Source organism: Micropterus dolomieu, linkage group LG18 (assembly GCF_021292245.1).
Source record: "Micropterus dolomieu isolate WLL.071019.BEF.003 ecotype Adirondacks linkage group LG18, ASM2129224v1, whole genome shotgun sequence".
Classification (NCBI taxonomy): Eukaryota; Metazoa; Chordata; class Actinopteri; order Centrarchiformes; family Centrarchidae; genus Micropterus; species Micropterus dolomieu.
The window spans coordinates 29396365-29412242 of record NC_060167.1 but is presented as its reverse complement, the minus strand read 5'-3'; the positions used below and the strand labels follow the sequence as shown (position 1 = coordinate 29412242).

The 15878-nt window shown below is 45.8% G+C and overlaps 1 protein-coding gene across 2 annotated transcripts in view; it reads left to right on the top strand.

Moving 5' to 3' along the window:
- lrig1 (leucine-rich repeats and immunoglobulin-like domains 1) overlaps positions 1-15878 on the top strand; it is a 39076-nt gene that overhangs the window by 17940 nt on the left and 5258 nt on the right. For both annotated transcript variants that reach the window (XM_046075872.1, XM_046075871.1), the window contains exons 4-14: positions 3890-4027; positions 4359-4502; positions 5627-5770; positions 6341-6484; positions 8146-8289; positions 10392-10472; positions 12332-12403; positions 12900-12971; positions 13188-13351; positions 13767-14120; positions 15067-15348. In XM_046075872.1, coding sequence (XP_045931828.1) covers positions 3890-4027; positions 4359-4502; positions 5627-5770; positions 6341-6484; positions 8146-8289; positions 10392-10472; positions 12332-12403; positions 12900-12971; positions 13188-13351; positions 13767-14120; positions 15067-15348 — 1739 coding nt within the window. The remainder of the gene's footprint in view (positions 1-3889; positions 4028-4358; positions 4503-5626; positions 5771-6340; positions 6485-8145; positions 8290-10391; positions 10473-12331; positions 12404-12899; positions 12972-13187; positions 13352-13766; positions 14121-15066; positions 15349-15878) is intronic.

The window sequence follows — 15878 nt, the reverse complement described above, 5'->3', positions numbered from 1 at the left end:
GAGAGCCCATTGTATGTGGTTGCTAGTGTCTGACTGCCTCAGAGTCTGAAAGTGTTTGCTGACGTTTGCTGTGATGGAAGTGAATGATTTTTGTAGAATGACACACATTAAATAGTTAAAGAAAACGGCAAGTTTCCAGGATTTCTGGCTTTCTAAATGTTGAATAAGTTTAAATTTCTGTGGTGTGAGAAAGGACAAACATTTATAGTAAATTTGTATTTTTTAGTAAGTTTTAATTACTGTCATTGTCATACTATGCCACGCACTGCACTGAATGAAACACTAGTAGTTACACACAGTATTTGTCATATTGAGTGGTGGAGAGAGCATCAGAAACACAAAAAATAGGCAACAGAAACAACAGTTTTTGTTCAACATTGTATATTTTTACATGGTTTAATTGTAAATGTGATTTCCATACCAAAAAATAACTTTGTAGTCATTGGCATATATTTAATACTGCTTAAAGATTTTCATGTTAATTCAGCAGCTGTCGAGATTGTTGATGATTTAACTTTTTCCAAGATAATCATCAGACTGTGTAATTTTATCAGCACATGGCTATTCAAAGCTATCTGATTCAGATACGTTTTTATGTACCAACTGCTTGATGACCTACTCCTGTACAATATACAAAATTCTAAAGACGTACAGTAGTCTTGTATCAAAAATAAAATACAAATAGGTAGACTAAGAAGGGATATGTGAGCAGGCTGGATTTTTCTCCCCTGCTTTTTTCATTGTTCTTAATCTCTTGTGTGGCTAAGAAGTGGCTTTTCTTTTGTTTTCTTTTGCCTTTTTCCACTTCCTGTAGCTTTCATCCCGTTCCTTTCACTGACATGTCCGGCAGCTCTTTTTGATGGCTGCCACTCTTGTGGAATTTATTAGGCACAGATGAGTTGGACTGTGTGTTTGTGTTGCTGCACTTTAAACTTGTCTTTCGGGCCAGTCACTATCACTTGGTGAAATGCCCATTAACCAATCACAGCGGACTGCTGAACTAACCAAAGACCATATGCCAGGCTCCCACAGTCCCACACTGCACTTGGCGAGCCCACTGGCATCCCGCAGACTCCCAGAATGCCGCAGCAGGATGGCAAAAAAAGAAGCATCAAAAAGTTTAAAAAAAACAGACTGTCAAAGTGACAGCAGAGCAGCACAAACTTTCCTATTGTGCTCATCGCCTGCCCAGTCAACATCAAAGGGAGCCTTTAAAACAGCTCGGGATAGAAATCATATGGCCCGCTGGATGATCTGATTTTGAAAAAAAATCTCCTTTTGTCCCGACCGGCAACTTCAAACGGAAAGGGACGGGCCAAACAATCGCCCCCAAAGATGACACTGGAAACTGGCTTGCTAGTGTAAACCGCTGCTGCACTTTCCATACATCAAAAGAAGTGTCAAAAGGAGCCCAGCTCATGATAATCAGATGGTCAATGGGGCAGGGTAATGAGATTTGGAATTAAGTGGAATCAAGGCGAATAAGGCCCCCGGGCATCAAAGGGAACAAGAGTGAACCCAGCTCCTCTTTATCAGAAATGTCACTGGCCGTATGATAATCAGTTTTTATAAACGTTCCTATTGTATGTGTGGACTTCAAACACGCTGAGCGCCGGGGCTTTATCTGTCTCTCACACGCAGCTGGGCTCTGGCTGTGGGAGGGAGAGGGAAGGAGGGAGAGAGGGTGAGAGGAGAGGGAATCTGGTTTGAGTGGTGGATGGAAAGCGGAGTGAGAGAGGGTAGCCTCTCCCACCAGTTTGAGACTGAGACTGTTTTTCCCAGCAAAGGTCACCAGCTGTTGACCCCACCTCATCCCTTCATTCTCCCCCAACCCCTTTCGTCCCCCATTCCTTCCCTCCCTCATTTGCTCAGGCTCACTGTAGCCACTGTCTGTTGTCCCATGTGTGCGTTTGTTATTTGTTGTGTGTGTGTGTGTGTGTGTGTGTGTGTGTGTGTTTTTGCCCAGGCGTGTTTGCAAAGCTCATCCTTAACCATTTCTGCCACTGTTTATTCAGGTGGCCCACTGTGGTGAGACCCCTCCTTCTCTCAGACACCAATAAATATGTGTGTGTGTGTGTGTGTGTGTGTGTGTGTGTGTGTGTGTGTGCGCGCGTGCGTGTCCATCTGGCTGAAGGCTAGAAAGGAAGGAGAGACTGACCTTGTTTTAAAGTGTGACTGGTGAAACACCTGCTCTCTCTCTGTTGCTCTTTCTGTCAAACACAATCACTTTTTTTCAAACGCTCCATAGTCAAATGAATTGATCTCAAGATCTACGATTTAGTTAACATTTCTACTTGTAATCCAGGTCACTCTGTGACAAGGGATCAGTTCTGGACTGAAGTGATTAACTATCCATCCTCTGCAAAGATGATGACGTGATGCACTGCCTGGTTTGTCTCCTGCCTGCATCTTGTGTAAATGGCTTGCCTTGGGATAACCCATGCGGGTCATCAGCTTCGGGTGAAATGGATCCCAGGCAGGTCAGCTTGAAAATTGGGCTTAAACACAAGTCCTAGGTGTGAAAGAGACGTTCAAATACCCCATTCAGACTGGCTCTCTTTCCTGTGATGCAATTCATAGTAGTTATCTGGTTTATCTGCCAAGTGTGGAGCTGCAGTCTATGCTAAGCCTACACTAATGGTGGTCAACCATGCGTTGAGGAGACCTGCGTCAGATCCACATGAACACGTACAAGAGAGAGTGTGTGAGTGAGAGAGTAGATGGATAGCATTAGATGTAGTTCAGGGAAAAGTACTGTTGACACTCAAAAACACTACAGTTGGAGAGCACCTCATAAACAGACTGTACATGAAGCTATGGCTGTTACGTGGTGTCATCTGTCTAGTGCTTTTTTTTTTTATCATTTATTATGTAACAAATAAAGGTACTTTATTTAAACTCTTGTTATTTATTTATTTTTAGAATAGTCGGGTAAATGAAAGTGATACTAAAGAAATTCCCATCCCTAGTTAGCACCCAGGCATGTGTCAAAGTGTCACCCAGCAAAGGCTTTCATGTATGCTCAGATAACACTGGTCATCAGACTCCTAACACACTCACATATACCTACACAGTAACACAGGCCACTGATGTACCAAGAAGGATGTCTATTTGTATATTCTGTTTGTATATTTCTGTTACTTGTCTGTTTGCTTTGCATATTATACACCCACTGTATACATTTTAATGTGTGTGTGAGCTGAAGCATTTTGATGTAATGTTTCCTTGTGTGGAGACTCCTAAAAGTGGGATGATTGTGTTTTTGTAGTTGGCTCTGGAAACTGAACTAGAAAGGGTGATTATGCTACTGCTCCACTCTGGGTTCAGGTACATCGACTTTCCTGTGTTTATTTTGTTGCATCTTTTCGAGATTGTTTAAAGTTTTGCTTCCCTGTTATGTAGTCAGTAGTTCCCGCTCCTTTGCCCTTGGAAGATTATAGAGACAAGAGCTTCTTGAGAATCACACAGCCATCTCTTCATTCCATGACACACTGAAGTACTCCAAACCCCCCTTTAAGTGGCTCTGGTTGATCACCGAGACCCCATCTATCTAGTCAATTTTGTGTCCAAGCTCTGTTGAGAAGCACAGGTGTCCTTGGAATTGTTTAAAGAAGGCCAGCCTCTGTTTGGAAGCTCTTAGAGTACACATTTTGTGGTTGATGAAGACCACTTTGTTCTGTGTACTCTGCTCTCTTTGTGCTTGAGAGTGGGTTTAGAGAAGCTGGGGGATTTGGAGTGTCTTCCTTGAGATGATGGGAAAAGGACACTGTAGTTGGGCAGGGTAATATTTTCCAAGATAATAATACGGAGAGGATAGAGTTGTGTGTCTTTGAGTTGGATTTCCAACCACACCTAATGCCTTTTTATGTGTTTTTATTTTATTTTCCAGACATCATAATAAGATCCGCAGCATAGACGGCAGGCGGACCAGAGGGCTGGTTTCTTTGGAAACCCTGGACCTGGGCAATAATGACATCACTGAGCTCAGAGGGCAGTGCTTTCCCGCGGGCCTCCAAATCAGAGACCTGTAAGTACAATGTCTGAGTATTACTGTGGCACACAACACACCCATCAAAATGTAGGTACTTGAATAAAATAAGATGGGACTTTACTGGTCCCTGAGGGGAAATAAGGATTTTACAACAATCAGTATTAGTCGTAAAATAAAATGAAACTGACAAACCTAAGATTTGTATCCATAATACCAATACCAAAGCTGCATAGAGTGAATTAATGAAAACATATGGGGGAGACTTATTACAGCGTACAAGAAGTATGTAAAATAACAAGTCCATTCATAAACACATGTTGTTTTTTTACAAATCTCTTATGTCAAAATGTGCAAATTCTGTGTTCAGGTACCTGAGCAACAACAAGATCAGCGGGTTGGAGCTCGGCGCCCTGGACCATCTGGGATCAACTCTTCAGGTCCTGAGACTGAGCCGAAACCGCATCAGCCAGATCCCCGTGAGAGCCTTCCAGCTCCCGAGGCTCACGCAGCTGTGAGTACCACTGGGTTTCATCAGTTTAACAACATAGTTAGTGTGCTGACACGGCCGTGTTTTGATCTGTCAGAACAGGTCAACCTGCAAAAACAGTATGTTTTTTGACATTAGTGTTTTAGGCTGAAAACGAATGAATTTCCCAGCTGTAGCATTTGGAGACATTACAGAAGTGAAAAGAATTACGAGTTTAATTGAGGAGGAGTTTGTAGTGTCTGTTGAGCGAACTCTGTGTGTTTAACATTTGGAACTCCATTAGTGTGAGCTATACCTCTAGGGGTGGATAAGGTCTGACTAGGCAAACACCGGAGCCATATTATCTGTGATTTATTGCCTTCTTCCATGTTCCCAAAGCGGTTAGTTCATTCCCCACACCGTGCACCATTATCTTCGCCAAACTTCCCTCCAGCGTAGAAGTAAGGTCCACCTATTTGTAGCTCAACGCCTCCATTCTGGAGAGCAAAGGCACTCGCGTAATGGGAGTCCTTGGTGCCTTTTGTTGGACAGGTGGCCCCGGTGACACTGTATCTGCACATGCTAGTGGTGATGCACACATACGACACAAAAGAACCTGTGTGGATAGTTATCACCAGCTGAGGGCTGTTACAACCTTCACACACACACACACACACCCGATGTACAGATTCACTGTTGCATGCAGGGACATCTCAGGCCCATATGCAGAATAAAGAATCACTGTGGCGTTTAAAATCTTATACCACGTTGTCTTTTCATATCTTCTTAGTACCACTGTTAATTCATAGGGTCATAAGTTCACCCTTGTTTATAAGCTAAAGCCTCTGGCTATACAGCGCTGGTCTCATGCCACAGGTGGAAAGGACACCACTGAGGAATGCCCGTTAAGCCCGGGGTTTGTTAACTACAGAGTGGTCTGACTGAAGCGTGTGGGCTACAGGATTCTTTGGTTTTGACGTCAGTGTGATCGATGCTGATGTAGAATGATGGCAGAACATCCTCCAGTCAAAAGGGGGAAAAATGGTTTTCCTGCTCTGAAATGTGAGGCATATTTTTAGTTTAAATTATGATTAACTTCCTCACTGATTTCACAAATGATCAGTTGCCACTTTTCCTTTTTTTTTTTCGTTTGTTCGTCCATCCTGCAGTGAGCTGAACAGGAACCGTATTCGTCAGGTGGAGGGTCTGACCTTCCAGGGTTTGTCCAGCCTGGAGGTACTAAAACTGCAAAGAAACAGCATCAGCAAACTGACTGACGGGGCCTTCTGGGACCTGGCCAAGATGAAAGTCCTGTATGTAAAAAGAATAAAACAGTATCAATACATAAACATAGTATTACATTTATTCCGAGTATTATACATAGTGTGAACGATTTCTTCTTTTGCACTAAACACTCCACATCACATCAGAATCCTAAAACAAAAAATATGTAAACTAATATCTGAGACTTACCATCTGATTTATGGAGTGTGGGTGCAGCACATAGCTTGGAGCAAGCACTACCTGATAGGCTAATCCTATCCTCCTACCAGTTACTATTACAGGAATAGTCACTGACCGCAAATTATAAGAATAAGATCTCTATGTACATACTGGAAGTTGCTCACTATTGCAGAAATCACACGTTTTCCTGCTGGCCCTGCAATTTTTGCATATTATTTCAATTACATGCAAAATAACACAGTAATGGTCACAAATTGCTTTGCATTTTTTTTAGAAATGCTGCTGCAAATTTAGTTATTTCAGGGCATAACAATTATCACCAAACTCAAATGTTGCCCGTAAACCAACCATTGACCACTGTGTCAAGATCCTTAAATTCCTACTTCTTGGTAATACCTATTTTGCTCATTTCTTCGCAGTCACCTGGACTACAACAGCCTGACAGAGGTGAACAGTGGCTCCCTGTACGGCCTGACCTCCCTTCAGCAGTTATTCCTCGGTAACAACTCGATAGCCCGCATCAACCCTGACGGATGGAAGTTCTGCCAGAAGCTGAGAGAACTGTGAGTACTAGCATTTAAATTAGCCTGAACACTCACAGACAGTGGTTCCCACACCTGGGATGATAACTTCAGTGGGAGAGTTAGAGGTGACAAAAAACACAAGTTCAAGATGTATATTTAAAACAAAAAATAACTGCTGAGTGAAATTTTGCCTGTCTCTGGCAACACTCCACACCCCCCTCCATATCATCCATATACCTTTCCCAGTGACATTGTGCTTTAACACTATATACGCAGTGCTATTCTCAGAATAAGCCTGTTTATCCCATAATTAGAGCTGGGCTCAGCAGCACTGAAGCCCTTCTACAAGAGTTTTTGTAGTCAGTTCTGAAGCGCGGGGGTTTGGCAGACCAGCTTGTAATCCTCTACCGGTTGTGTTGTGGTAATTACACTGAAGGATCACCTTCACAGCCTTTGTCTAGCCAACGAGGAGTTATCTGTGAGTCTTTCCTGTTCTGTTGACATGACTATCGTATTGCTGCTGTAAAGTGCTTTACTCAGGTGAGGCGTTGCTAACTGCGAGGTGGCCTGGGGTATATCTGTGGCGCCTATGTTTGTTTATGTGTCACAGTCAGAAGGGATAAAGCTGTAGATGGCATTCGTGTTAGTTTGCTCTGTCTATCTCAGTGCCGGTTCCTGTGCGCACGTCTGTGAATGACACATTGTTCCCAGCGCCATCCCCTTGAATCCTCCCGGCGCTGTACCAGTTAACGGTTACATGATTTTTCTTATCTAGAGTTATGATGACCCCTGTGACTGATAGAAGAGAGTGATTTGTCTTTGTGAGGAGCCTGTTATTGCATTCCCAATGGGCCAGGCTAAGCTGGTCATCAGTGGGAATTTCTGCACACATGACTGGTCAAGCAAACCTGAGGCCTGGCCGCAGAGACAGACAGCGGGGGGGGGCCACGGAGAGGGCAATAAAAGGCACAATACTGCCTTTGACCATCATTCATTTGATCACAGTCATTTATTTTGTCAATTTGTCAAAAAAAGATTTGTCAAAAGTTATTTGAATTATTTGCAAACTGTGAAAAACATTCAAGTCATTTAAATAAGTTTTGACTTTATTTAGTTAATCAACATATATCAAAAATGTCCTCCAGTCAGCTGTTCTTTATTTACACGTTCCCAAATCAAGTGAAACTACTTGGAAATCCATGTACTGTTAACATCCCACTTGAATTTCCTCCACCCTTGTAAGAAAAAAAGAGACTTGACGGCTAGATATGAAAATAAGTAACATTTTGAGGGCTGCAGCACAAATGAGTGACAGTACATTCCCCCGGGGTTTACCACATGCTCAAGTGGGCTTATAAATGGAGGTTGTAGACATGTAAAGCTGCAACCAAGAGTTTCTTTTCTTCCCTGTCAGGTTTGGACTTTGGTTGAGCTCTAAGCTCTGCTAAGTCCATTCTCTGTTCACATTGTGGTGAAGTAAAAGGCACAATGGAAAAACACATGACAGGGTTGCAAATAGACATCAGCCATGAAATTTAAGTATAATGATGTCGCGAGCTGCCTCAGCATGCTGCCAACCTGTCATCTCCTTCCAGACCTCACACAGAACGTTTCTCCTTCTTTTTTCCCCTTGCTCTCTTGCTCTCCGTCTCCGTGTCTGCCTCTCTTCTGTCTGTCTTGCACTCCGTTTCTCTCTCCAGGAATCTGTCGTACAACAACTTGACTCGCCTGGATGAAGGCAGCCTGGCTGTGCTGGGGGATCTCCACGCTCTCCGTCTGGGCCACAACTCCATCAACCACATCACCGAGGGAGCCTTCAGAGGCCTCAAGGCCGTACGCATCCTGTAAGTACCCACCCGCCAACCCCTCCCCAACGGTTTTGCCACTGCTGACAATAAGGCTAAGATGTGCCACTTGGGAGCAGTGAAAGCTGAGATGTTTGTTATTGGTATGCCTCTGTGATATTTGATATTTCGCCTCATTTGACTTCAGGAAGCTTTGCTTTTCAATACAGGTTAGATCTCATTTACATTCATGTCTGTTAATGAGGTTTCAGTTTTATTTTTACGAGGTGTTCATGCAACACTGTCGTGTCGTAGTTTCTGTGGCAACTGCTTTTTCTGTTCTCAGTTTGTTGCTTTTGTTTTGGGGTTTTTTGTTTTGTCTTGAACACTGGTTCCCAAAAACTTCTCAGCTCACGTCCCTTGAGATCCTTCCCCGTTTTAGAAGCCATGAATAAAGACAAAGGCTTCTTTTTCCACCAATGATCCACCTTTTGCACAAAAAGCCGAAACAGGCCTAAAGAAAGAAAAGGAGGGAATGAAAGGGAGAAAGTCAGCGGATAAATCCAGGAGAAAGACTTGGGGGTCTTGGTTCCCAACCAAGGTCCTCTTGGCTATGCCTCCTCCCGATGAGAGAGCCAGAGGGGAGAGTTGTGCCAGAGCTCGCTAGACAAGCTCTCTTACAACTGGGTGACGAGCCAAGGCACATAAGCCCTCTCTCTGCTGGCACACTGGGTGCTAGATAACTAGCTACAGAGGGAAACATATGGTGGGATAGGGAGCTGAGCTTGTGACATATCTCATGTTTCTGATGCCTTCCTTTCTTGTCTTTTAATTGCTCACTTTGTTTTTCTGGCTTTAAAGCACACTTCCCCTCCCTTTATCCCAAGTTTATTCTGTTATCCCCCAATACACACACTATCTCGGTCGTGATTTTGCGTGATCTTTTCTCTCCTACTCTTGCACCACGCTCTGTGTTTTTGAGGCAGGCCTAATCTAATCACTGGAGGGGAGGACAGGCATAGGCTGGGCCCTGAAAAGGAGCTGGGGGAGCTTTAATTGGGCCTGTGCTGCTGGTCGTGCTGGCATGGGGCTGGAGCCTGCGTCGGGGTGTGAAAGCTCCAAACAAGCCCGCCTGCCCTCTAATTCGGCCACGGGGGTCGTCGGCTCATCGGGGGCCCCCCTTCTCCGTGCCCGCGCCTCCCTGCTCTGCAGCCCCCACCACTGGCCTTGCTTTAACAAGGCAGTGGCCATTCACATCCAGCCAGCCAGAAAGAGTAGGAAATTGGCAGCCCTTGTTCAGTCCAACTAAGACAACGGCCAATGGAGGCTGAAAAGAAGAAGAGGGGGAACAGAGATGCTTGGAAAGCAAAGGGAGGAGGAGGAGCAGAGGATGCTGTTGTGGAGGGTGTGGCTGACCATCAAACTCAAAGGCCTTTCTCAAGTTTGAAAGAAAGTCTTTTAATGGTTCAGAGGAGTCCTCTGACTCCTTTGTTTTTCTTACCATGCGGAGGGGTGGAGTGGTGGCTCCTCTGCAGCTATGACTTCACCTACAGGGGTGGTTCTTTAGACCTTGCGAAGGGGAAATGAAGCGCATTCAACAAGTGTTTGGAAACCCCCAAACGCTTTAAAAGAAGCTCTTTTTTCTGTTCTCTTTTCTTTCTTGTCATTGAATACACTTTGTCTTTGCCTGGCCATGGCTGAGCTCGGCTCCTAACCTCATTACAGTAAGAATCCTGGCTTTGGTTTTGGCTGTGCCATACCTGCCGCCATCGGACAAACAAACCCAACTGCTTGGCCTCTCCCAAAGCATTGTGTTCCCGCCAATCCCTCCATGCTTTCATGAATTATACATGTGTTTCCCTGTGCTGGTTTTGCCTCGACACACCAACGTACGTGCACTCATACTCGCATGCACACTCCTTCTCCACCCCTCTTAAGGAAAGAATGCGCTTGGTTGGCAGAGCAGAGCGGCGGAGGGGCTCTTAAGGCCAGGTGCAGAGGGGGGAGGATGATGTAGGAAGGGAGGGGAGTGTGGGCGAAGGGGTAACCCATGACTTCCAGACCAGCCTCTGCCAGGGCCGTGAAACACTTCAGTGCTGGCAGACCCTGTCCCCGTTCTCCTTCCATCTTTCTTATCCCCCTCTTTCCCTCATTCTCCACAGGGAGCTGGACCATAACGACATCTCGGGGACAATAGAGGACACCAACGGGGCCTTCTCTGGGTTGGACAGCCTGAACAAGCTGTGAGTATCTTCCCTCGCACCCTCCCCCTTTCCACCGCTATCAACCCCTCCTTTTCACTCCTCTCTGCTGTTCTTCAAAAACAGACAATCCAAAATTGCATCCAAAAGTTTCCCCTCCAAATCCCGACTCACCCTTAACTGCCAGCTCACTTTAGCTGGTCCGATTTAAGGCCACTGAGTTTGCGATATCGGTCCCCTTAGGACCCCACACTTTACTTAGTAGGGAAGTGTTTGTACTGAGCGATGACTCTCTTCCCTTTTTATTATTGTTCATGAAACATCGAAGGTAATTTTTTTTACTCCTGTCATCCTGTGGAAGCTCAGACCAGTTTCTCCCCACTTCAGTCTGGCTTTCATCTTATGATTTCATTGTTTCAGTGTAGCTTTATGGCCAAACTGGGGCTCCCCTTGCTGCTAATGGTTCAAGAAGGAGATACAGTGAATCATTTTTTATCTGTTTTTCATGATTACTCATCGATGTTTCCATCAAGGCAGCTAGTAAAAAGTTAAATGTCAAAAGTTGGCCAGTTGAGAAATTAAAGCGGACGTGGAGTTTCTGGCACTGAGCGGCAATCATCAACCTGTAGTATGAAAAGACGATGTCCAGCCAAGATGGTTCCCAGTGTGAGCACCGCTGAAAGAGAAAGAACTGGAGAAAGAAAGGGCTTTTCTTCAAGCTGGCAGGGGTTCACTCCCCAATAGGCTTATTTCTGTTTCTCCTCCATGCCTCCGCTCCTCTCGTCCCCTCTTTCCCAGTCCCTGTTGTTAGGAACTGAGAGAGGGTGAAATTGAGGGCTGTATTCAGTCATCAACATCAAGCGCCCCACACGCCCCGCCCTCTGACCCTGCCCCTTTTTTTGTCACCCCGTTGGCGGAAGCAGCCCGCTGCATCCAAAACGCTGGCAAAGCTAGTCATGGGAAAGAAGAGATGTAGAAAAGAGAAAGATTGGGTGAGACATCAAAGTGTCCACCACACACACACACACACACACACACACACACACACACACACTCCCCTAAAGCAGCTTGTGAAGGCCGCCACATTGGGTTGGATTTTATCCAGTTTTTTTTTTTTTTTTTTTGATAGCCCAGTCTAATTCCTATAAAATACAAGTTGCAAAAAATGACAAAGTGGCCGTTTTATGGTGCTTGTGACGAGACAGCCGTTCGTTTGTATGTACATGTGGATGAGTTCAAACACTGGGGTCTTCATTGTGAACCAGCCAGCCGTGTCTCCTCTTCCTGTGAAGTGAAGGTTACAACAGGAGAGGGACGAGGGAGGGTGCTGGGTTAGGGGGTGGTGGGGTGGCCGCGGGGAGAGGGTGGAAGAAGGGATTAGAACCCTAAATCAGAGGGAACAGCGGCTCACTTCTTGGCTCAAACCAGGCTTGACAGGCACAGACATACACTCACATGGTTGCCCGTGTGTCCTTACAAGCTCTGCAGGGGGAAAAAAATCACCACACACACACAGCCCCGAACGGTCATTGCTATTAAATTCTAATAAAGATAAAAGTGGTCTTTGAAGAGCAGCGCAGAGCCCAGGTGCCCCCTCCCCCTCCCCACACACACACACACACACACACACACACACACACACACACACACACACACACACACACACCCTCCAACCCCATCCAATCTCCCTCACCCTTCCTCCTGGCTAATCTCCACACAGTTCAGATTTCCAATACCTCAATCCCCTCACTCTTATCAGATTCAGCCTTTGCTAATTGTACCCCCCCCCCCCCCCCCCCCCCCCCCCTCTCTTTTCAACCCCCTCCCACCCCCTCTTCTCACCCCCTTCCTCTGCTTCTCTCTCTTCATCTATGGACACCCTTCATGTTTGGAAACGGCAGGACTCTGTTTGGAAACAAGATCAAGTCGGTGGCCAAGAAAGCCTTCTCTGGCCTTGAGACCCTGGAACACCTGTAAGTATCCCAAAATGCTTGGCTCCTGCTCCTCCCAACTAGAGAGGGAGAGAGTGTGTGGGGAGAAGAAGGTTGGGTGGTAGTGGTGGTGTGGGGGGGGGGGTATTGCCAAAAGTAGCTGGCAGAGAGCAGGCTGCAAGCAATTTAATAGCGTCTTTGTAAAAGGAGAAGACAGAGGCTTTTGCGTGCGCCCAGCTGCTTCTCTCTCGTTAGCCTAGTACAATCTCAACTTTGGCCTTTTTTTCCTGCCTCTGCGCAGGAACAAAGTTATTGAGCATATGGTGAGTTCTGCAGAAGAAATGGAATTCCTATAAGCTCTTTCACAGGCCTTTTTCAGATGAGGGCAGGGAGGGACGGAAAAGCTGGCGTGTATCTTAAGACATACATATATTTCTACCTTGGTTAGACGTCAGTTTCTTGCTAATGAAAGCGTGTCTGTGTGTGTGTGGCTGCAGTGTGTATACAGCTTATGAGACAATGTGTAATGTCCCTACAGGAACTTGGGAGAGAATGCTATTCGTTCCATCCAACCCGATGCCTTCAGTAAAATGAAGAACCTCAAAACCCTGTGAGTTATGTTGATGCATTCACACAAATACACCTAAATGTATGCGCACAAATCCACACATGCGGAAACAGCCAGCAGCAGACACACACCCATACACGGCTCAAATCTCTCAGTGCTTTTGGCATCCGCACACTCTCTCACAAACAGATATTCAGTTACAGATGCAATAGATGTGATATATAACACATGTACTCACCTCTCTCCTCTCCTCCACAGTGTCATTCAGAGCGACAGCTTCCTGTGCGACTGCCAGCTCCACTGGCTGCCCGAGTGGTTGGTGACACGTGGTTTGCAGGCCGGGGTCAACGCCACCTGTGCCCACCCGGAGAGCCTTAAGGGCACCAGCATCTTCCAGGCTCCATCCAGCAGCTTTGTGTGTGGTGAGTTATGTGTGTGCTTAGTCTGTGTTTATGTGAGCGGGTGTGTTGAGCAAGAGCCACAATGACAGCTTGGCACTTTTCTGTTATGTGTGTAGCCGCACATATTTGTGTGTGTGGCGTTTTAGTTTAGCTCTGCATTTGCAGTCAGACATGCAAATGTTCTTCTGTGTATTTTATTGGCCTCCATTTATGCATAGTAAGTAGACACCTACTGAGAGACATTTGTGATGTTGGCATCAACCACACGTGATTTATGCTTCCTTCTTAAACTCACTTTGTCTTTTCTTTTTATCTCTTCCCTAACTAATAACTGTCCTCACTCCGGGCTCCATTTCTTCTTTTTCACGTACTTTTGCCTTTTCTCACTTTCTTTCTTCCGTCTTCTTCTGCCTTTCCATCGCACTCCCACCTTCAGACGACCTTCCAAAGCCCCAAATCACAGTGCAGCCAGAAACTACAGTGACGGTCCTCGGCAGCGACGTTCATCTCACCTGTACTGCCGCGAGCAGCAGCTCCTCCCCCATGACCTTTGCATGGCGAAAGGACCAGGAGCCACTTCGCCACGCAGAGACGGAGAACTACGCCCACGTGCGCGCTCACCACCAAGGCACAACGACTGATGCGCCGGGTGCAGTCGGAGGCGTGATGGAGTACACCACTATCCTACACCTGCGGCACGTCACCTTCGCCCACGAGGGCCGTTACCAATGTATCATCACCAACCACTTTGGCTCCACCTACTCCAGCAAGGCCCGCCTCATTGTCAATGGTAGGTTGCTTAATTTTTTTTTATTTTTTATTTTTTTATTTTTTTTAAAGGTTAAAGAACTTTTGGGTCTGAAATGGATGCTCAGTAAAGGAATTTTATATTAAGATGGACTATATTATTGTTAAGGAAGAGGAGCGTTGAGTCATTCTTATATATATATATATATAGTATGATGGCAATTAAAATGTGAAAATAGAAGAATATTAGAGATCCAGCGGCAAGAAAAAATAGGCTGGAAAAAAAACAACACTCCCATATCTCTGTTGATATTTATGTGATTACATCATTTCCACCAAATATAATGCCTGTTTATGTTAGACTTAACTGAGTGTCAATTGTCCCATTAGGCAGAGCAGCGATTGAGATTAGTGGCCATGCTGAGTTCTTCTCTTTCACTCGAATAAAGTTCCTCTCTGGCTCGGCCTCCATCTCTCCCGGGATGGTATTCGGAACAAATTGATTTAGCTGCATGTCAGCGCTAACAGCGGCCATCTCCTCTGCACTCTGTCACTCTGCTTTTCTGCAAATAAAAAGTATTTATCTAGAGTTTGGTTCCCTGCCCGAGTCTGCATCAGTTCTCTAGCTGCTTCTTTAATTTGTGGTGTAATGGCAGAATTATTTTTGCCCATTGTCTTGGCGCATCAGTTACCAGTTGAGGTTTGAGCAGTGGACCTGTGCCCGGAAGTTCCCCGGTTCGAATGTCAGCACCAGCTGTGAAAAGTGTGGGTAAAAAAACTGAATGCTCTGTAACCCAACTGCTGTCAAGGTTATTAACCCAAAACTGCTCCAGCAGGGTTTGTAATCATCTCGCACATGTGAAAGTGTAGAGCTGTATCACTAGGAATGGGGAATTGCTTAAATAATAAGTGGACAGTCAACTTGATTTGAATGTATAAGGGTTAAAGAAATCGATACTGTTTGTAAACGGTGTCTCTTCTGTCCACAGTTCTCCCGTCCTTCTTGAAGACCCCCCGGGACAGCACCATCAGGACGGGCCACACGGCACGGCTGGAGTGCGCGGCAGAGGGCCACCCGGTACCGCAGATCGCCTGGCAGAAGGACGGCGGCACGGACTTCCCTGCTGCTCGGGAGCGCCGGATGCACGTCATGCCCGACGACGACGTGTTCTTTATCATGGACGTGAAGCCGGAGGACATGGGTGTGTACAGCTGCACAGCCAAAAACACAGCGGGCACCGTATCGGCCAACGCCACCCTCACCGTGCTGGGTAAGTAGTTGTTTGTTGAGTAGTTGTACTTGAGCTAATATTGGCCCGTTTTCGACTGGTGTTGAGTGTCCATCATTTTCCCACATCCCCAAAAATGAGCACTTGTAAATACCTCACTGCTCAGTTGGGAATTGGTCAGTCTGAGGGTGCAGAATGAGAGGCTTTATATTTTTCTTTTTCTCTGCAGCTGTGGCCTTGGTGCAGGTCAAGGGCCAAAGGTCACAGTTGAGGGTCAAAGGGGGGATGGTGGGGGAAGTGAGGAGGGCTCACAGAGGGGTGTTTGTTAGGCATTCCCACCCCCCTTCTCCTCTCTTGGTGGGAGGGACAGTCATGGCTGCTTCACTGCAGGCCTCAGTGCTCCCAGTTTATTGGCTGTTTTACACTGTTAAATCAAACAAAACTGAGCTGCTCTCTTATAACCATCTCAGGACATAGATCATCTTTGTCCTTTGTCTCTGAACTGAGCAAAGCAGTCCCTTGTTGAACAAAGCTTAAAAAAAAAAAAAGAAAAGGTATCCTTGCTAACACAT